The 14,851-nt window shown below is 35.0% G+C and overlaps 1 protein-coding gene and 1 long non-coding RNA gene across 3 annotated transcripts in view; one reads left to right on the forward strand and one right to left on the reverse strand.

Moving 5' to 3' along the window:
- The window catches only part of LOC136034755 (protein patched-like), a 110,598-nt gene that overhangs the window by 77,419 nt on the left and 18,328 nt on the right, over positions 1-14,851 (reverse strand). For both annotated transcript variants that reach the window (XM_065716138.1, XM_065716136.1), the window contains exon 2: positions 4,888-5,246. In XM_065716138.1, the coding sequence (XP_065572210.1) occupies positions 4,888-5,022 (135 nt within the window). In that variant the 5' untranslated portion in view covers positions 5,023-5,246. The remainder of the gene's footprint in view (positions 1-4,887; positions 5,247-14,851) is intronic.
- LOC136034759 (uncharacterized) overlaps positions 1-14,851 on the forward strand; it is a 43,194-nt gene that overhangs the window by 9,621 nt on the left and 18,722 nt on the right. The gene's annotated exons all lie outside the window — the stretch shown is intronic.

Raw genomic sequence — 14,851 nt, forward strand, 5'->3', positions numbered from 1 at the left:
TCTAAAGACGAAAACTAGTTTAAAAAAAAACTATTCCACAAACCTTAGCTTAGGACTTACATTTCTTCATTCAAATAGCAATATGCATGGTAGCACTAAACCCTCCACTCGTACTGCTAAAGTGGTTACTTGCGTTTTACAGAAGACAATACATTTCCTCCCACATAAATGCAGTACGGTATTTTTCATTAAAAAAAGTAAACTAATCAGGGTAAGATTATTATTTTGATGAACTTTGGAACCATAAAATGATTGAAAACAGTAGGAATCGCCCGAAAGGTTCACCGAAAATATCTGGAAGCCTCGACTTGGAAAGTGGTCATGCAATGTTCTTAGGCCTGAACAGCCACTCTAGCCAGTGGAGGAAGGCGATAAAGAAACAGAGTGCGTTGAAAGACCTCACCTAAGTGATCCCAAATCTTCAGTCGTTTGATTTTGGAAGCTAAAATTCCTAAAACTTAAAGAATCACACTTGTACAGCTACACCTGTACGAAATTTCAAAAAAATCCGAGATGGTCAAGCATTGCCTCCAGCTCAGTTTGTATGGGATTAAATTAAAAAAACAAGTTTTTTTAACTGAAAGTAAGGAGCGACATTAAAACTTAAAACGCACAGAAATTACTTCGTATATGAAAGAGGCTGCTTCCTCATCAACACCCCGCTCTTTACGCTAAAGTTTGACTCTTTCTCTCAATTCTTCTTTTTAAAACAGTAAAAAACTTTAGCGTAAAGAGCGGGGCGTTGATGAGGAAGCAGCCTCTTTCATATACGAAGTAATTTCTGTGCGTTTTAAGTTTTAATGTCGCTCCTTACTTTCAGTTAAAAAAACTTGTTTTTTTTATTTAATTTCTGAACGTTTTTGAATCAATGCATGTTTTGATTTTGGCTCTCCGCAGAGGAATAATCAAAACGAAATTTGCATATTTTTTTTTTTTTTGGCTTAATAACTTTCTCATAATTTTGATCGAATGATTTTGAGAAAAAAAGAGCGGGGGACGAAACCTAGTTGCCCCCCGATTTTTTGGTTAATTAAAAAGGCAAGTAGAACTTTTAATTTTTTACGAATCTTTTTATTGGTAAAAGATTTACGTAACTTATAAATTAGCTTACGTAAAGAACTTTTGTATTCTCATGTTTTTATTACATATATGAGGGGATTCGCCCCATCGTCAGTACCTCGCTCTTTACACTAAAGCTTAAATTTTATCCCAATTCATTAAGAATGACCCCCTGAATCACAAAAGCCGTAGAATAAGTAGTTGAAATTACTGAAAATACTTTAGCGTAAAGAGCGAGGTATTAGAAGGTGAGCCCCTCATATGGGTAATAATTTCTGTTTGTTTTAAGTTTTATTGCTGTTCCTTACTTCCAGCTGAAAAAGCTTTTTCACTTTTATTTTTTAATTGTTTTTTTTTTAAATAATGCTAGTAGCCTATATCCTGCTCTCCCTTCATGGAAATTTTCTTCTCCCATTACAAATTCTCTAAGGAAAGTTCCCCCAGCATATCCCCCTCTTCTCAACCCCTCCCCCAAACCAAAAAAATCCTCCTTAAAACGCCTGTATACTTCCCAATAACCATTACTATATGTAAGCACAGGTCAAAGTTTGTAACTTGTTGCCCCTCCCACGGGGACTGTGGGGGAGTAAGTCGTCCCCAAAGACATAGTTATAAGGTTTTTCGACTACGCTGAATAAAATGGCTATCTCAGAATTTTGATCCGTTGACTTTGGGAAAATAATTAGCGTGGGAGGGGGCCTAGGTGCCCTCCAATTTTTTGGTCACTTAAAAAGGGCACTAGAACTTTTCATTTCCGTTAGAATGAGCCCTCTTGCAACATTCTAGGACAACTGGGTCGATACGATCACCCCTGGGAAAAAGAAAAAAAAAAAAAAAACACAAAAAAACAAATAAACACGCATCCGTGATCTGCCTTCTGGCAAAAAATGCAAAATTCCACATTTTTGTAGATAGGAGCTCGAAACTTCTACAGTAGGGTTCTCTGATACGCTGAATCTGATGGTGTGATTTTCGTTAAGATTCTATGAATTTTAGGGGGCGTTTCCCCCTATTTTCTAAAATAACGCAAATTTTCTCAGGCTCGTAACTTTTGATGGGTAAGACTAAACTTGATGAAACTTATATATTTAAAACCAGCATTAAAATGCGGTTCTTTTGATGTAGCTATTGGTATCAAAATTCCATTTTTTAGAGTTTTGGTTACTATTGAGCCGGGTCGCTCCTTACTACAGTTCGTTACCACGAACTGTTTGATAATACCTTTTTATTTACTTATGCATTGTATTTTGTAATATGAATTATGAGAAAAAGTCTTTGTTTGATTAAAAGAATTGATGGTACTTATCTGTTAGCCAGAACACACTCGAGAATTTGGATCTACAGGTACGGGGTCGAAACAACTGAGACTCTTGGGAGATAGATAGGATACATATAATTTGAGCTATATATTTTCACAGTAGGGGGGTTGGGGGGTTAACTATAGCGAAGCTCCATGCAAAATGTAACCCAACCAAAATACCAACTAAATATTTATTAAAATATAGCTACAACATAGCTTTTCACTGAGCCGAAGCTAATTGTCTCCGTATACAAACAGCGATAAACCTGTTATTGTCTGATTTTACAGATCCAAATTCTCGGGTATGTACTGTTTAATAGATACGTACCGAATTAATTTTAGCCCAAAAGGGATCAATCCGTTTACCAGGCATTAGATATGGGGGAAGGAAGTTTTGTCTGTGGAGGGCCCAAATTCAACAAAAAACGCCAAACTGGACAAGGCCTACCTAACATGAAATTCTAAACATTTTTTTTAGACTTTGGGGGATATGGGTCCCACCACGACGTTCATACCTAACAGGGGGCCTGCACGAATTCTTTTGGTTTTCGTTTTTAACTACAAAAGACAACGATTGTTATTTTAGTTCAACCCTTCAGCCGGACTGAAAAATATTTCGTTGGATTTCACTGTCGGCAGGTTCAAATACACTAAAGAATTTTCAACTATACAATGCATAGCCTAATTAAATTTAAGCAAATTACACCAAGTTCAATAGAAAAAAATGGCATTCATCACAATATATCAGTTTGAATAAAGGAAGAAAACACGTCAATTTTAAATTCCAATTTCAAAGCCTTTTGCATGCTTTGCTAATTAAGACATTAACCGAAAGGACGGATTGAGCAGATCCTCAGGCTAGGCCTAAATACGTTTAGCTAAAAGTTGAACACACCCATGTGCTTTGACTGGCGACTTGATGAAGATGTTCTATGAAATTCAATTGCGATTTGAGACAATTTTAGTATTTTGAATGCACAGCTTTCAAAACAGAACAAGGAAATCAGGAGTAAATTAAGAAGTTAGCACGAACAAGGGTAAAATTCTAGACGAGCTAATTTTCACTGTCTTGGGAAGTGGCGAGGTTAAGGAAATGAAACTTTCAGAAATTTCTACAGACCGAACTATGTCCCGGGAAGGTATTTTGAAGTTCTACCTCTACTCTATCTCCCTCTAGAGGGCACTGACCTTTGATGAACTTAAAAAATATTTTATGCTATAAAAGTGAAACCATGCAAAATCTACTTAACCGAAGGATAAATTTTTCGTTGTTCATATTATTGACTGCGTTTTCGATAAAATATCGAAAATATGAAAACCGACAGAAGGAGGTGTAGAATAGTTAGGTTATGCATTTTTAAGCCTTTTTATACCCAAAGACTAGAAATATTTTGGTCCTTTCCAAGAGCTCAAAAATAGCTTAAAATTGAATTTGCAATAGAAGCGACTATTATATTCGTAGAGCTTAAAATAAGGGCATCAAGTGATATGTTCACTTTATTCGTAAGTCAATAATATGAATAACGAAAAATTTACCAAACGAAGCACAAGAAAAGTATTTTCAGCTTCACAACTCTGCTCAATCCTAATCTATGATGTTTCAAAGACCTGCAGATAAATCTCCTAAATTTAGAGAGAAAAAACCATTGATATGACTTAAAATTCTACTCAAATAACAGGAATTGTACATTCAAAACTAAAACCAGAGAAAAAGAAGCTGAAAATTAAAGTAGGCCTAGCCTACAAGGTATAATCTCAAAGACTTAAAAACCAAAACAGGTACAAAGCAGCCTGGCAATACCTTCCCAGAGAATGTTTTTGGCCCTGGATTTAATACTGAAAGTTTTATTTTCCTAACCTAACCACTTTCCAAGATAGCGAAAAGCAAGCTTGTCTAGAATTTTTTTCGTAGATTTAACCAATAAGAAATACTATATGTAAACAATGGGTAAATTGCATAGCTTATAGCCCTTAAACAACTAGTAACTGAAAATTAAGGTAAAATGTTGTTTTGTCATAATTTCAATAGGTATAGGACCTGTCATGTAGGCAAATTTCAGAGCCCTCTAGAGGGAGAAGGAGTGGAGGTGGGTACTTTAAAATACCTTCCCCCCGGGACATACTTTAGCCTGTAGACCCATCCCTGAAAGTTTTATTTTCCTAGCCTAACCCCTTTCCGAGATAGCGAGTAGTCAATTAACTAGAAGTATTTGAAAGTTTCATTTTCCTAACCTAACCCCTTTCCAAGATAGCCAAAAGTCAATCAACTAGAATTTTACCACATAATTTAAGGCTGTATCTGCAACCAAAGGAAGGGGGGTGCATTGCCAGAAAAGCGACCACGATGTTTGAAAAAAGCATAAAATAACGAATCTAATGGTGCTCCTTTCATTTTATCAACAAGGGTCACCAAATTCAACTACTTTCTAAAATAGCAACAAACCCTTTATCAAGAGTTTTACCAAAAAATACCCACTAGTTCAGGGTCAAGCAATCAGAACTAGGCCTAAATCTGTGAGCATGCTTACCTTTCTGATTTGAGTCAAGGCAATACGGGCATCAACCCACGAAGTTCTACTCAATAAATTCACATCTTCTACCTTCGGAGTCATCAACTCTTTTCTATCCTTACACTTTGTTGTATCGATCATAGTAACTGCCATTCTATCACATCACATACCATGTTTTAAACAAAATATTCCAATAACTTCTTCGTCCTGCTCACTCTCTGCCTTGATTAACACTGATTTATCTAGCATAGTGAAGTTGTAACGTCGGAGTCGGTTCCTATAACAACGGCTCCCCAAGACGCCAAGACCACACACACTAGACGCCGACGGCAAATGGAAGAAAAAGTCAAAACCACCTTGCATCTTTTCTGATAAACCTGAAAAATGTTCCTGGATTTTTAAGAAGAAATAAAAGCAAACAATCGCAAATCCTACTAAACATGAAGTGCACCGTAACTTAACAATGATCAGAAGACCAAACTGGGAAAACGCTTTTCAGATTTCGAGTAATTGCATTTAAGACACACACGCGCGAATTTATTTCGTGAGGAGGAGGAGTTTGAATTAAGGCATAAAAATTGTATTTAAACAATGGGAGACCACTTCCACAGATCTTGAGCCCGGAGACTCCAACATTCTTCCTAGTGCATTCGTGCCTGAATTACCGTTGCATATAGGGTGCAAATTTGGTTCTAGGCGTTTACCCCCCCCCCTCCCCCGGAAAATAATCCCGCGGAAAAAAACGGAAAATACCTCCGCGGAAAATACCCCTCAAAAATACCTCGACCCCGCGGAAAACCCCCCACAGAAAATATCCCCCCAGAAAATATCCCCTGCAAAAAATACCCTTGGAAATTACACCTACTCGGAAAATTGGGTTTTCCAAACTTGAGATTTTATTTGAATTGTGTTTTTTTTTATTATTTCGTTGGGAAGTGCTAAGGAAAGGGAAAAAGAGGAATCTACACACCAGAAGTATGTTAAGAACATCGAAAAAAGCAGATTTATTTTGTTGAAAAGACTTCCATACGAACTTCTGCAATTTTTGGCAGTAGCGGCCGCCAAATTAAAATAAAACGAAGAAAAAAATGTGGGCGAAAAATCAATAAAATTAAGCTAAAAACATATGGCCACAAAAAATTAAGAAGGTTTATCTCCTTTGAAAACATAGTTGGCTTTGGAAACCAACAAATTATTATTGTTTAAGTTTTACGGACGAAGGCGTTGTCAAATTCCATGAGTTATTTTTTTCTTATCTTCCAAGTGTAAAACTCCCACAAACACCATTTATAAATAAATGAAACCCAAAACGAACAGAAATTAAAGTAGATAACCTCGTAAAACTCAAACAGAGCAAAAATCAAAACGAGTAGGGCTGTCAAACCCATGTTTTCTCAAGACCAGAACATGATTTGCACTTTAATAAAAAAAATGAATAAATAATAATACTAAAAGCCGGGAATTGTCAGTTTAATGTACATATTCTGATTCCTCAAATTCTGAATACTGCTCTATTTATTAAAGTCAAGAAAGTGAAAACGTTTAAAATATATTTCGTTTTCAGTAAAGTGCAAATTATGTTCTAAGAAGGCGTGGAGGTTGTCAGCATTACCCACGTTAATTTTTGCTGGTTTTGAGTTTTAATCGGTTATTTATTTTAATTTTTGTTTAATTTATTTATTGATGGTAATTTGTGGTAGTTTTAAGCTTGGAAAATTATTTGAATTTATTTCTGCTCATTTTTTGGCTTAATGGAGCTGTTTACCTTTCTTTGATGAAACTTGTTTTGTGGATAAAGTTTTTTAAATTAATTCCTGTTCGTTTTAGAACTTTTAAAAGGACTTTTTCTACAAAATAACTTTTTCTTCAAAAAACTCCAATAAAAAAATGAGCAAAAATAGAATCAAATAATCTACCAAGCGTAAAACTACCATAAATCAGCATCAACAACAAAAAATGAAGCTTAAAACGAACAGAAATTACAATAAATACTGATTCAAACTCAAAACAAGCAGAAATTAACATGAGTAGGGCTCAAAACCCCTATGCCTTCCAAAGGCCAGAAATTAATTTGCACTTCACTGAATGTGAATTCAGTGCAATGAATGTGCATTGTCAGTTTAAAATACACATGCTGATATTTATTCCTTAAAAACCTTAGTAATATTTGATTTATTTAGGTTATAAAAGTGAAAACATTTAATTCTTTTCCAGAAAAGGCAAATAATGTTCTGGCCTTGGGTAGGAATAGGGGTTTCGAACCTTACTCATGTTAATTTCTGCTCGTTTTGAGTTTGACTCGGTTATTTATTCTAATTTCTATTTGTTTTGGGTTTCATTTATTCATTGATACTGATTTGTAGTAGTTTTACGCTTGGTAGATGATTTGGTTCTATTTTTTACTAATTTTTAGTTTAATGAAGTTCTTTGCGTTATCAACACCTCACTCTCTACACTAAAGATCGAAGTTTGTTCCAGTCATACAGTTCGTGGTAACGAACTGTAGTAAGGAGCGACCCGGCTCAATAGTAAACGAAACTCTAGAAAACGAAATTTTGATACTAAAAGATACATCAAAAGAATTAGATTTTCATGCTGATTTTAAATATATAAGTTTCATCAAATTCAGTCTTTGTCATCAAAAGTTACGAGCCTGAAAAAAATTACCTCATTTTGGAAAATAGGGGGAAACACCCCTAAAAGACATAGAATCTTAACGAAAATCACACCATCGCATTCAGCGTATCAGAGAACCATTTTGAAAAAATTTTGAGAATGATTAAAATCAAATTAAAATCAGAATTAAATGATTAATTCTGAGAGATTATATGAGAATGAGGGTCATTCTTAAAGAATTGGGACAAAACTTAAGCTTTAGTGTAAAGAGCGAGGTATTAACGAGGGGATAAACCCCCTCATATACATAATCTATATATATAAAAATAAGTTGTCTGTGTGTGGATCTGTGGATGGATCAGGTGACGTCATGTTTGTTCGCATATGACGTCTGAATTATTTCACACTAATACAAAAGAAGAAAAAAACTAAAAAAGGTAAAAACTACAAAAAAACTAAAAAAAAAAAAAACTAAAAAAGCTAAAAAACTAAAAAAAACTAAAAAAAGGTAAAAATCTAATAACTAAAAAAAAAACTGAAAAAAATAAAAAAAGGCAAAAACTACAAAAAAAAATAAAAACTAATAAAAAAACTAAAAAAGCTAAAAAACTAAAAAAACTAAAAAAAACTAAAAAAAGGTAAAAAACTAAAAAAAACTAAAAACTAAAAAAGAAAAAAACTAAAAAAAAGGAAAAAACTGAAAAATAAAAGAGAAAAAGAAAACTAAAAAATATGAATAAATATATATAAAAATAAGTTGTTTGTGGGTTATGTCTGTCTGTCTGTCTGTCGAGTGACGTCGTGTTTGTCCGCATATGACGTCTGAATTATTTCACACTAATACAAAAGAAGAAAAAAAACTAAAAAAGGTAAAAACTACAAAAAAACTAAAAAGAAAAAAAACTAAAAAAGCTAAAAAACTAAAAAAAAACTAAAAAAAGGTAAAAAACTAAAAACTAAAAAAAACTGAAAAAACTAAAAAAAGGCAAAAACTAAAAAAAAACTAAAAACTAATAAAAAAACTAAAAAAGCTAAAAAACTAAAAAAACTAAAAAAACTAAAAAAAGGTAAAAAACAAAAAAAAACTAAAAACTAAAAAAGAAAAAACTAAAAAAAAGGAAAAAACTGAAAAATAAGAGAAAAAGAAAACTAAAAAAATATTAATAAATATAAAAAATATAAATATAAATATAATATAAATTAGCAATCAACAAAGCACCGAGACACAAATGACGACCGGGACACAGGGAGTATATATGACGACCAGGACATAAGTAAAAAAAAAAAAACTAAAAAAACTAAAAAAAATGGTAAAAACTACAAAAAAACTAAAAACTAATAAAAAAACTAAAAAATCTAAAAATCTAAATAAACTAAAAAAGAAAAAAAAGAAAAAAGGAAAAAAATAAAAGTGAAAAACAAAACTAAAAAACGAATGTATATACAGACCGGGACACCGGGATAAAAATGACGACCGGGACACAGGGAATATAAATGACGACCGGGACACAGGGACACAACTAAAATGGGGACGCCGGGGGGCACAGGGGGATATAAATGACGACCGGGACACCGGGACACAAGGAATATAAATGACGCCCGGGACACTCAAAGAGAAATCACAGACTGGAACACCGGGACACAAATGACGACCGGGACACAGGGAATATAAATGACGACCGGGACACAGGGACATAACTACAAAGGGGACGCCGGGGTGTACAGGGGGATATATAAATGACGATGGCGACTCAGGGAATGGTCGATTAGCAATCACCATCAACAAAGCTCAAGGGCAATCATTAGAATCATGAGGTATAGATCTGAATACGGATTGTTTTCCCATGGACCATTATATGTTGCATGTTCAAGAGTCGGTAAACCTGACAATCTATTTATATGCACAGACAATGGGACAGCAAAGAATGTTGTATATTCGCAAGTTTTACGTAGTAAAACTTATATATAAAAATTATATATAAAACTATAATTATTATATATATATAAATATATATTATATATATATATATATAATATATATATATATAATATATAATATATATATATTATATATAAAACTTATATATATATATATATATATATATATATATACATATATATATATATATATATATATATATATATCTATATTCACAGGTGGGACATAGGGACACAACTACAATGGCGCGTAACTAATATGGCGCGTAACGACTTACGCGCGCGGGGGGGCTTGGGGGGGGGCGCGAAGCGCCCCCACCAACTAGGTGTTGGGGTGGCGCGAAGCGCCACCCCAACAGCTAGTAAAAATATAAGAATATAGAAGTTTGTTTCGTAAGTTAATTCTTAAGTTACGTATTTTTTTACTAATAAAAACGTTCGTTGAAAATTAAAAGTTCTAGTTGCCTTTTCAAGTAATTGAAAAATTGGAGGGCAATTATGCCTCCTTCCCCACCCCTTATTTCTCAAAATCGTCTGATCAAAACTAAGAGAAAGCCATTTAGCCAAAAAAAGAATTAATATGCAAATTTCATTTTAATAATTTATGTAACTTTTTATATAACTGAAAGTAAGGAGCGACATTAAAACTTAAAACGAACAGAAATTACTTCGTGTATGAAAGGGGCTGTTCCCTTCTAAACACCCTGCTCTTTACGCTAAAGTTTTTTACTGTTTAATAAAGTAGAATTGAGAGAAAGGGTCAAACTTTAGCGTATAGAGCAGGGCGCTGAGAAGGGAACAGCCCCTTTCATACACGGAGCAATTTCTGTTCGTTTTAAGTTTTAATCTGGCTCCTTACTTTCAGTTAAAAAAAACTAGTTTTTTTTTATTTAATTCTTTAAAGAATGACACCTGAATCAGAAAGGCCGAAGTACTGAAAAAACAGTAACGTAAGGAGCGAGGTATTGACTAGGGGTTGAACCCCCCCCCCTCATATACGTAATAATTTCTGTTTGTTTCAAGTTTTAATGTTGCTCCTTACTTTCAGTTGAAAAAACTTGTTTTATATTTAATTTCTGATCATTTTTAAATAATGCTAGGACTTCCGGTGCCCCCTTTGTAGAAAATTCCCTTCCCCCACGAAAATTCCTCCATGGAAAGATCCACCCTCGAACCCCCCCTCCCCGTAATCCCTATATTTAAGGACCATCTGGTCGATATGATCACCCCTGAAAAAAAAAACAACAAAAAAACAATTAAACACGCATCCGTGATCTTTCTCCGGGCAAAAAATACCAAATTCCATATTTTGCAGATAGAAGCTTGAAACCTCTACTACAGGGATATCGGATATGCTGAATCTGACGGTGTGATTTTCATTAAGATTCTATGATTTTAAGGGGCTGTTTTACCCTTTTCCGAAAAGATGGCAAATTTTCTCAGGCTCGTAACTTTTGATGGGTACGATTATACTTTATGAAACATATATATTTGAAATCAACAAAAAATCCGACTCTTTTGATGTATCTATTCATATCAAAATTCCGTTTTTAGAGTTTCGGTTACAATTGAGCCGGGGCACTCCTTACACAGTTCGTTACCGCGAATGTTTGATAATCTTTTTCAGGGAAAAAGAAAGTAATAGTTGAAATTTTTTCGGTTTTTTATGGCACTTGGTATTAACCAAGTGACATATAGCAATCGCCAATTCTGTCGGTCTGTCTGTCGGTCCCGGTTTTGCTACTTTAGGCACTTCCAGGTAAGCTAGGACGATGAAATTTGGCAGGCGTATCAGGGACATGACCAGCTTAAATTAGAAATGGTCTTTTTCCCAATTTGACCATCTGGAGGGGGGGTAGTGGGGGGCCGGTTAATTCGTAAAAATAGAAAAAATGAAGTATTTTTAACTTATGAGCGGGTGACGGGATCTTAATGAAATTTGATGTTTGGAATGATATTGTGTCTCAGAGCTCTTATTTTAAATCCCGACCGGATCTGGTGACATTGGGGGGAGTTGGAGGGGGAAAACCTAAAATCTTAGAAAACACTTAGAGTGGAGGGATCGGGATGAAACTTGATGGGAAAAAAAGCACAAGTCCCAGATACATGATTGACATAATCGGAACGGATCCACTCTCTTTGGGGTAGTTGGGAGGGGGGGGGGTAATTCTGAAAAATAGGGAAAATGAGGTATTTTTAACTTACGAACGGGTGATCGGATCTCAATCAAATTTGATGTTTAGAAGGATATCGTGTCTTAGAGCTCTCATTTTAAAGCTTGACCAGGTCTGGTGACATTGGGGGGGGGAGTTGGGAAGGGGAAACTTAAAACTTGGAAAACACTTAGAGTGGAGGGATCGGGATGAAACTTGGCGGGAAAAATAAACACAGGTCCTACATACATGATTGACATAAACGGAACGGATCAGCTCTCTTTGGGGTAGTTGGGGGGGGGGTTATTTCTGAAAAATTAGAAAAAATAGGTATTTTTAACTTACGAACGAGTGATCGGATCTCAATGAAATTTGATATTTAGAAGGATATCGTGGCTCAGAGCTCTTATTTTAAACCCGACCAGGTCTGGTGACATTGGGGGGAGTTGGGAGGGGGAAACCTAAAACTTGGAAAACACTTAGAGTGGAGGGATCAGGATGAAACTTGGTGGGAAAACTAAGCACAAGTCCTGGATACATGATTGACATAGACGGAACGGATCCGCTCTCTTTGGGGTAGTTGGGGGAGGGGTTAATTCTGAAAAATTAGAAATAATGAGGTATTTTTAACTTACGAACGGGTGATCGGATCTCAATGAAATTTGATATTTAGAAGGATATCGTGTCTCAAAGCAATTATTTTAAATCCTGACCGGATCTGGTGACATTGGGGGAAGTTTAGGGTGGGGGGACCTAAAATCATGGAAAACGCTTAGATTGGAGGGATCGGGATGAAACTTGGTGGGGAAAATAATCAGAAGTCGTACGTACATACTGTAATTTACATAATTGGAACGGATCCGCTCTATTGTGGGGGGGGGGGGTTAATTCTGAAAAATAAGAAAAAATGACGTATTTTTAACTTACGAAGGAGTGATCGGATCTTCATGAAACTTCATATTTAGAAGGACCTCGTAACCCAGATATCTTACTTTATATCTCAACCAGATCAAGCGTAATTGGGGGGGGGCAGCTGGGGGGACCGGAAATCTTAGAAAATACTTAAAGCGGTGAGATCAGGATGAAACTGGATGGGAAGAATAGAAACCTGTCTAAGATACATGACTGACATAACCGGACCGGATCTGCTCTCTTTGGTGGAATTGGGAGGGGGGTAATTTTGAAAATTGAGGTATTTGTAACTTACGAAAGGGTGACCAGATCTTAATGAAATTTGATATTTAGAAGGATCTTGTGCTTTAAAGTTCTAATTTTAAATTCCGACCAGATCCTGTGACATTGGGGGGAGTTGGAGGGGGAAACCGGAATTTTTGGAATATGTGAAAATTGGGGTATTTTTATCTTACGAACTGATGATCGGATTTTAATGAAATTTGATTTTTAGAAGGAATTCATGTCTCAGAGCTCTTATTTCAAATCCCGACCAGATCTTTTGACATTGGGGGGAGTTGGAGGGGGAAATCTTGGAAAAACACTTGGAGTGGAGGAATCGGGATGAAGCTTGGTGGATAGAATAAACAAATGTCCTTGATACGCGATTGACAGAATAGTACTGGATTCGCTCTCTTTGGGGGAGTTGGGGGAGGGGTTCAGTGATTTGGCAAGTTTGGTGCTTCTGGGCGTGCTAGGACGATGGAAATTGGTAGGCGTGTCAGGGAGCTGCACAATTTGACTTGATAAAGTCGTTTTCCCAGATTCGACCATCTGGGGGGCTAAAGGGAGAGGAAAAATTAGAAAAATTAGGTATTTATAACTTACGAGTGGGTGATCGGATCTTAATGAATTTTGATATTTTGAAGGACATCGTGACTCAGAGCTCTTATTTTAAATCCTGACCGGCATTAAGCCTCTTATTTTCCTTTTTAAATCAATCTATTGATTCATAAAATTTTGTTAGAGCTCATACCATATGATCTCTTGGCTCTTAGCTCTTCTCGCCTCGTCACAAGTGCCATATGAGCTCTTAGCTCTTGTTCTTTAAGAATTCATAGTTTGGCCTTCTATTCGTATGCTGGAAAAACTTTTTCAAAAAATTTTAACAACAAACACCCTTGTGAAAATGTTGACACAATTAGTAGTGTTTAATTTAGTTTCATACCTCCTCTAGTTGACCTAAAAATAAATTTCATACCATTTCCAGAAAATTCTATCAATGCTCTTTGACAGTTTGGATACACTTACACACCTTTGACTCGATCTTTGGACTATTTTCAATAAAAGGACTGTGATTAACAGGTACATAAATAAATGAACGATAAATAACGATAATAAATATCGATAAATAACGATATCGACAATGATTACGTTATTTATTTATCGGACAAATAATGATAAATAAAAATCTGTAAATAAACGATAGTATGAATAAAGTAGACAGGTACAAATATAGATGAATAAATAAATCTAAAAACAAATAAAACAAAATCCAATATTCAAGTTAAATTTAGAACAAAAAAAAAATACTACAAAAAGGAGTTTTGCGACTTTACCCTTCCCCCTTCCCTAACAATAGAACTCTAAGCCCTACTATATCACTTACCTTTTATTGAAAACTATGTGAATCTTGAATAATTCGCATTTGTTTTTCAAACAAAAGACGACATATAAAACATAAATCATTATGATAATCAAGATATCTGGAAAGAACTGATGAATATAAACTGAATATTTAACGTAATATGGTACTATTTTCTTGAAACTTAGAAATTGAAGATTTTATTTCGCTGAAATCTTTCTTCAATGTTAGTAGTATAGGCTTTTAATGTCTTACGGCAGCTTTATCCCTTCAAATCTGAGTCCCGAAACGTTTTGTAAACTTCTTTAACACGCAGGTGCATTTACGCAATAGAGAATGTTTTCTAAGAGATTTACGTGCACGTAACGTCATAGGGAGTGTTTTCTAAGAGATACGGGTGTTGATTGTTTAAAAACCTAACCTATGGGGGAAACCTTTAAGGGGCCCGCAAAATTAGGATTTCTTTGGCTGTTACGTAATAGGGAGTGTTTTCTTTAAGACATTTAAAGACGTTTCTTGAAGACATTTCTCGAGATATTTCGAGACGTTCCAAGACATTTCAAGACGTTTCTAAAGACATTTTTCTTCAAGAGGTTTCAAGACATTTCAAGACGGTTTTTAAGACATTTTTCTTCAAGACATTTTTTAAAACATTTTTCTACAATACGTCTTCAGGATTTCTTTTGTTTTTATGTATTAGAGATTGTCTAACTGTATTCTAACTGGATGATGCATTCAA

The sequence above is a fragment of the Artemia franciscana genome, chromosome 13 (assembly GCF_032884065.1).
Source record: "Artemia franciscana chromosome 13, ASM3288406v1, whole genome shotgun sequence".
Classification (NCBI taxonomy): Eukaryota; Metazoa; Arthropoda; class Branchiopoda; order Anostraca; family Artemiidae; genus Artemia; species Artemia franciscana.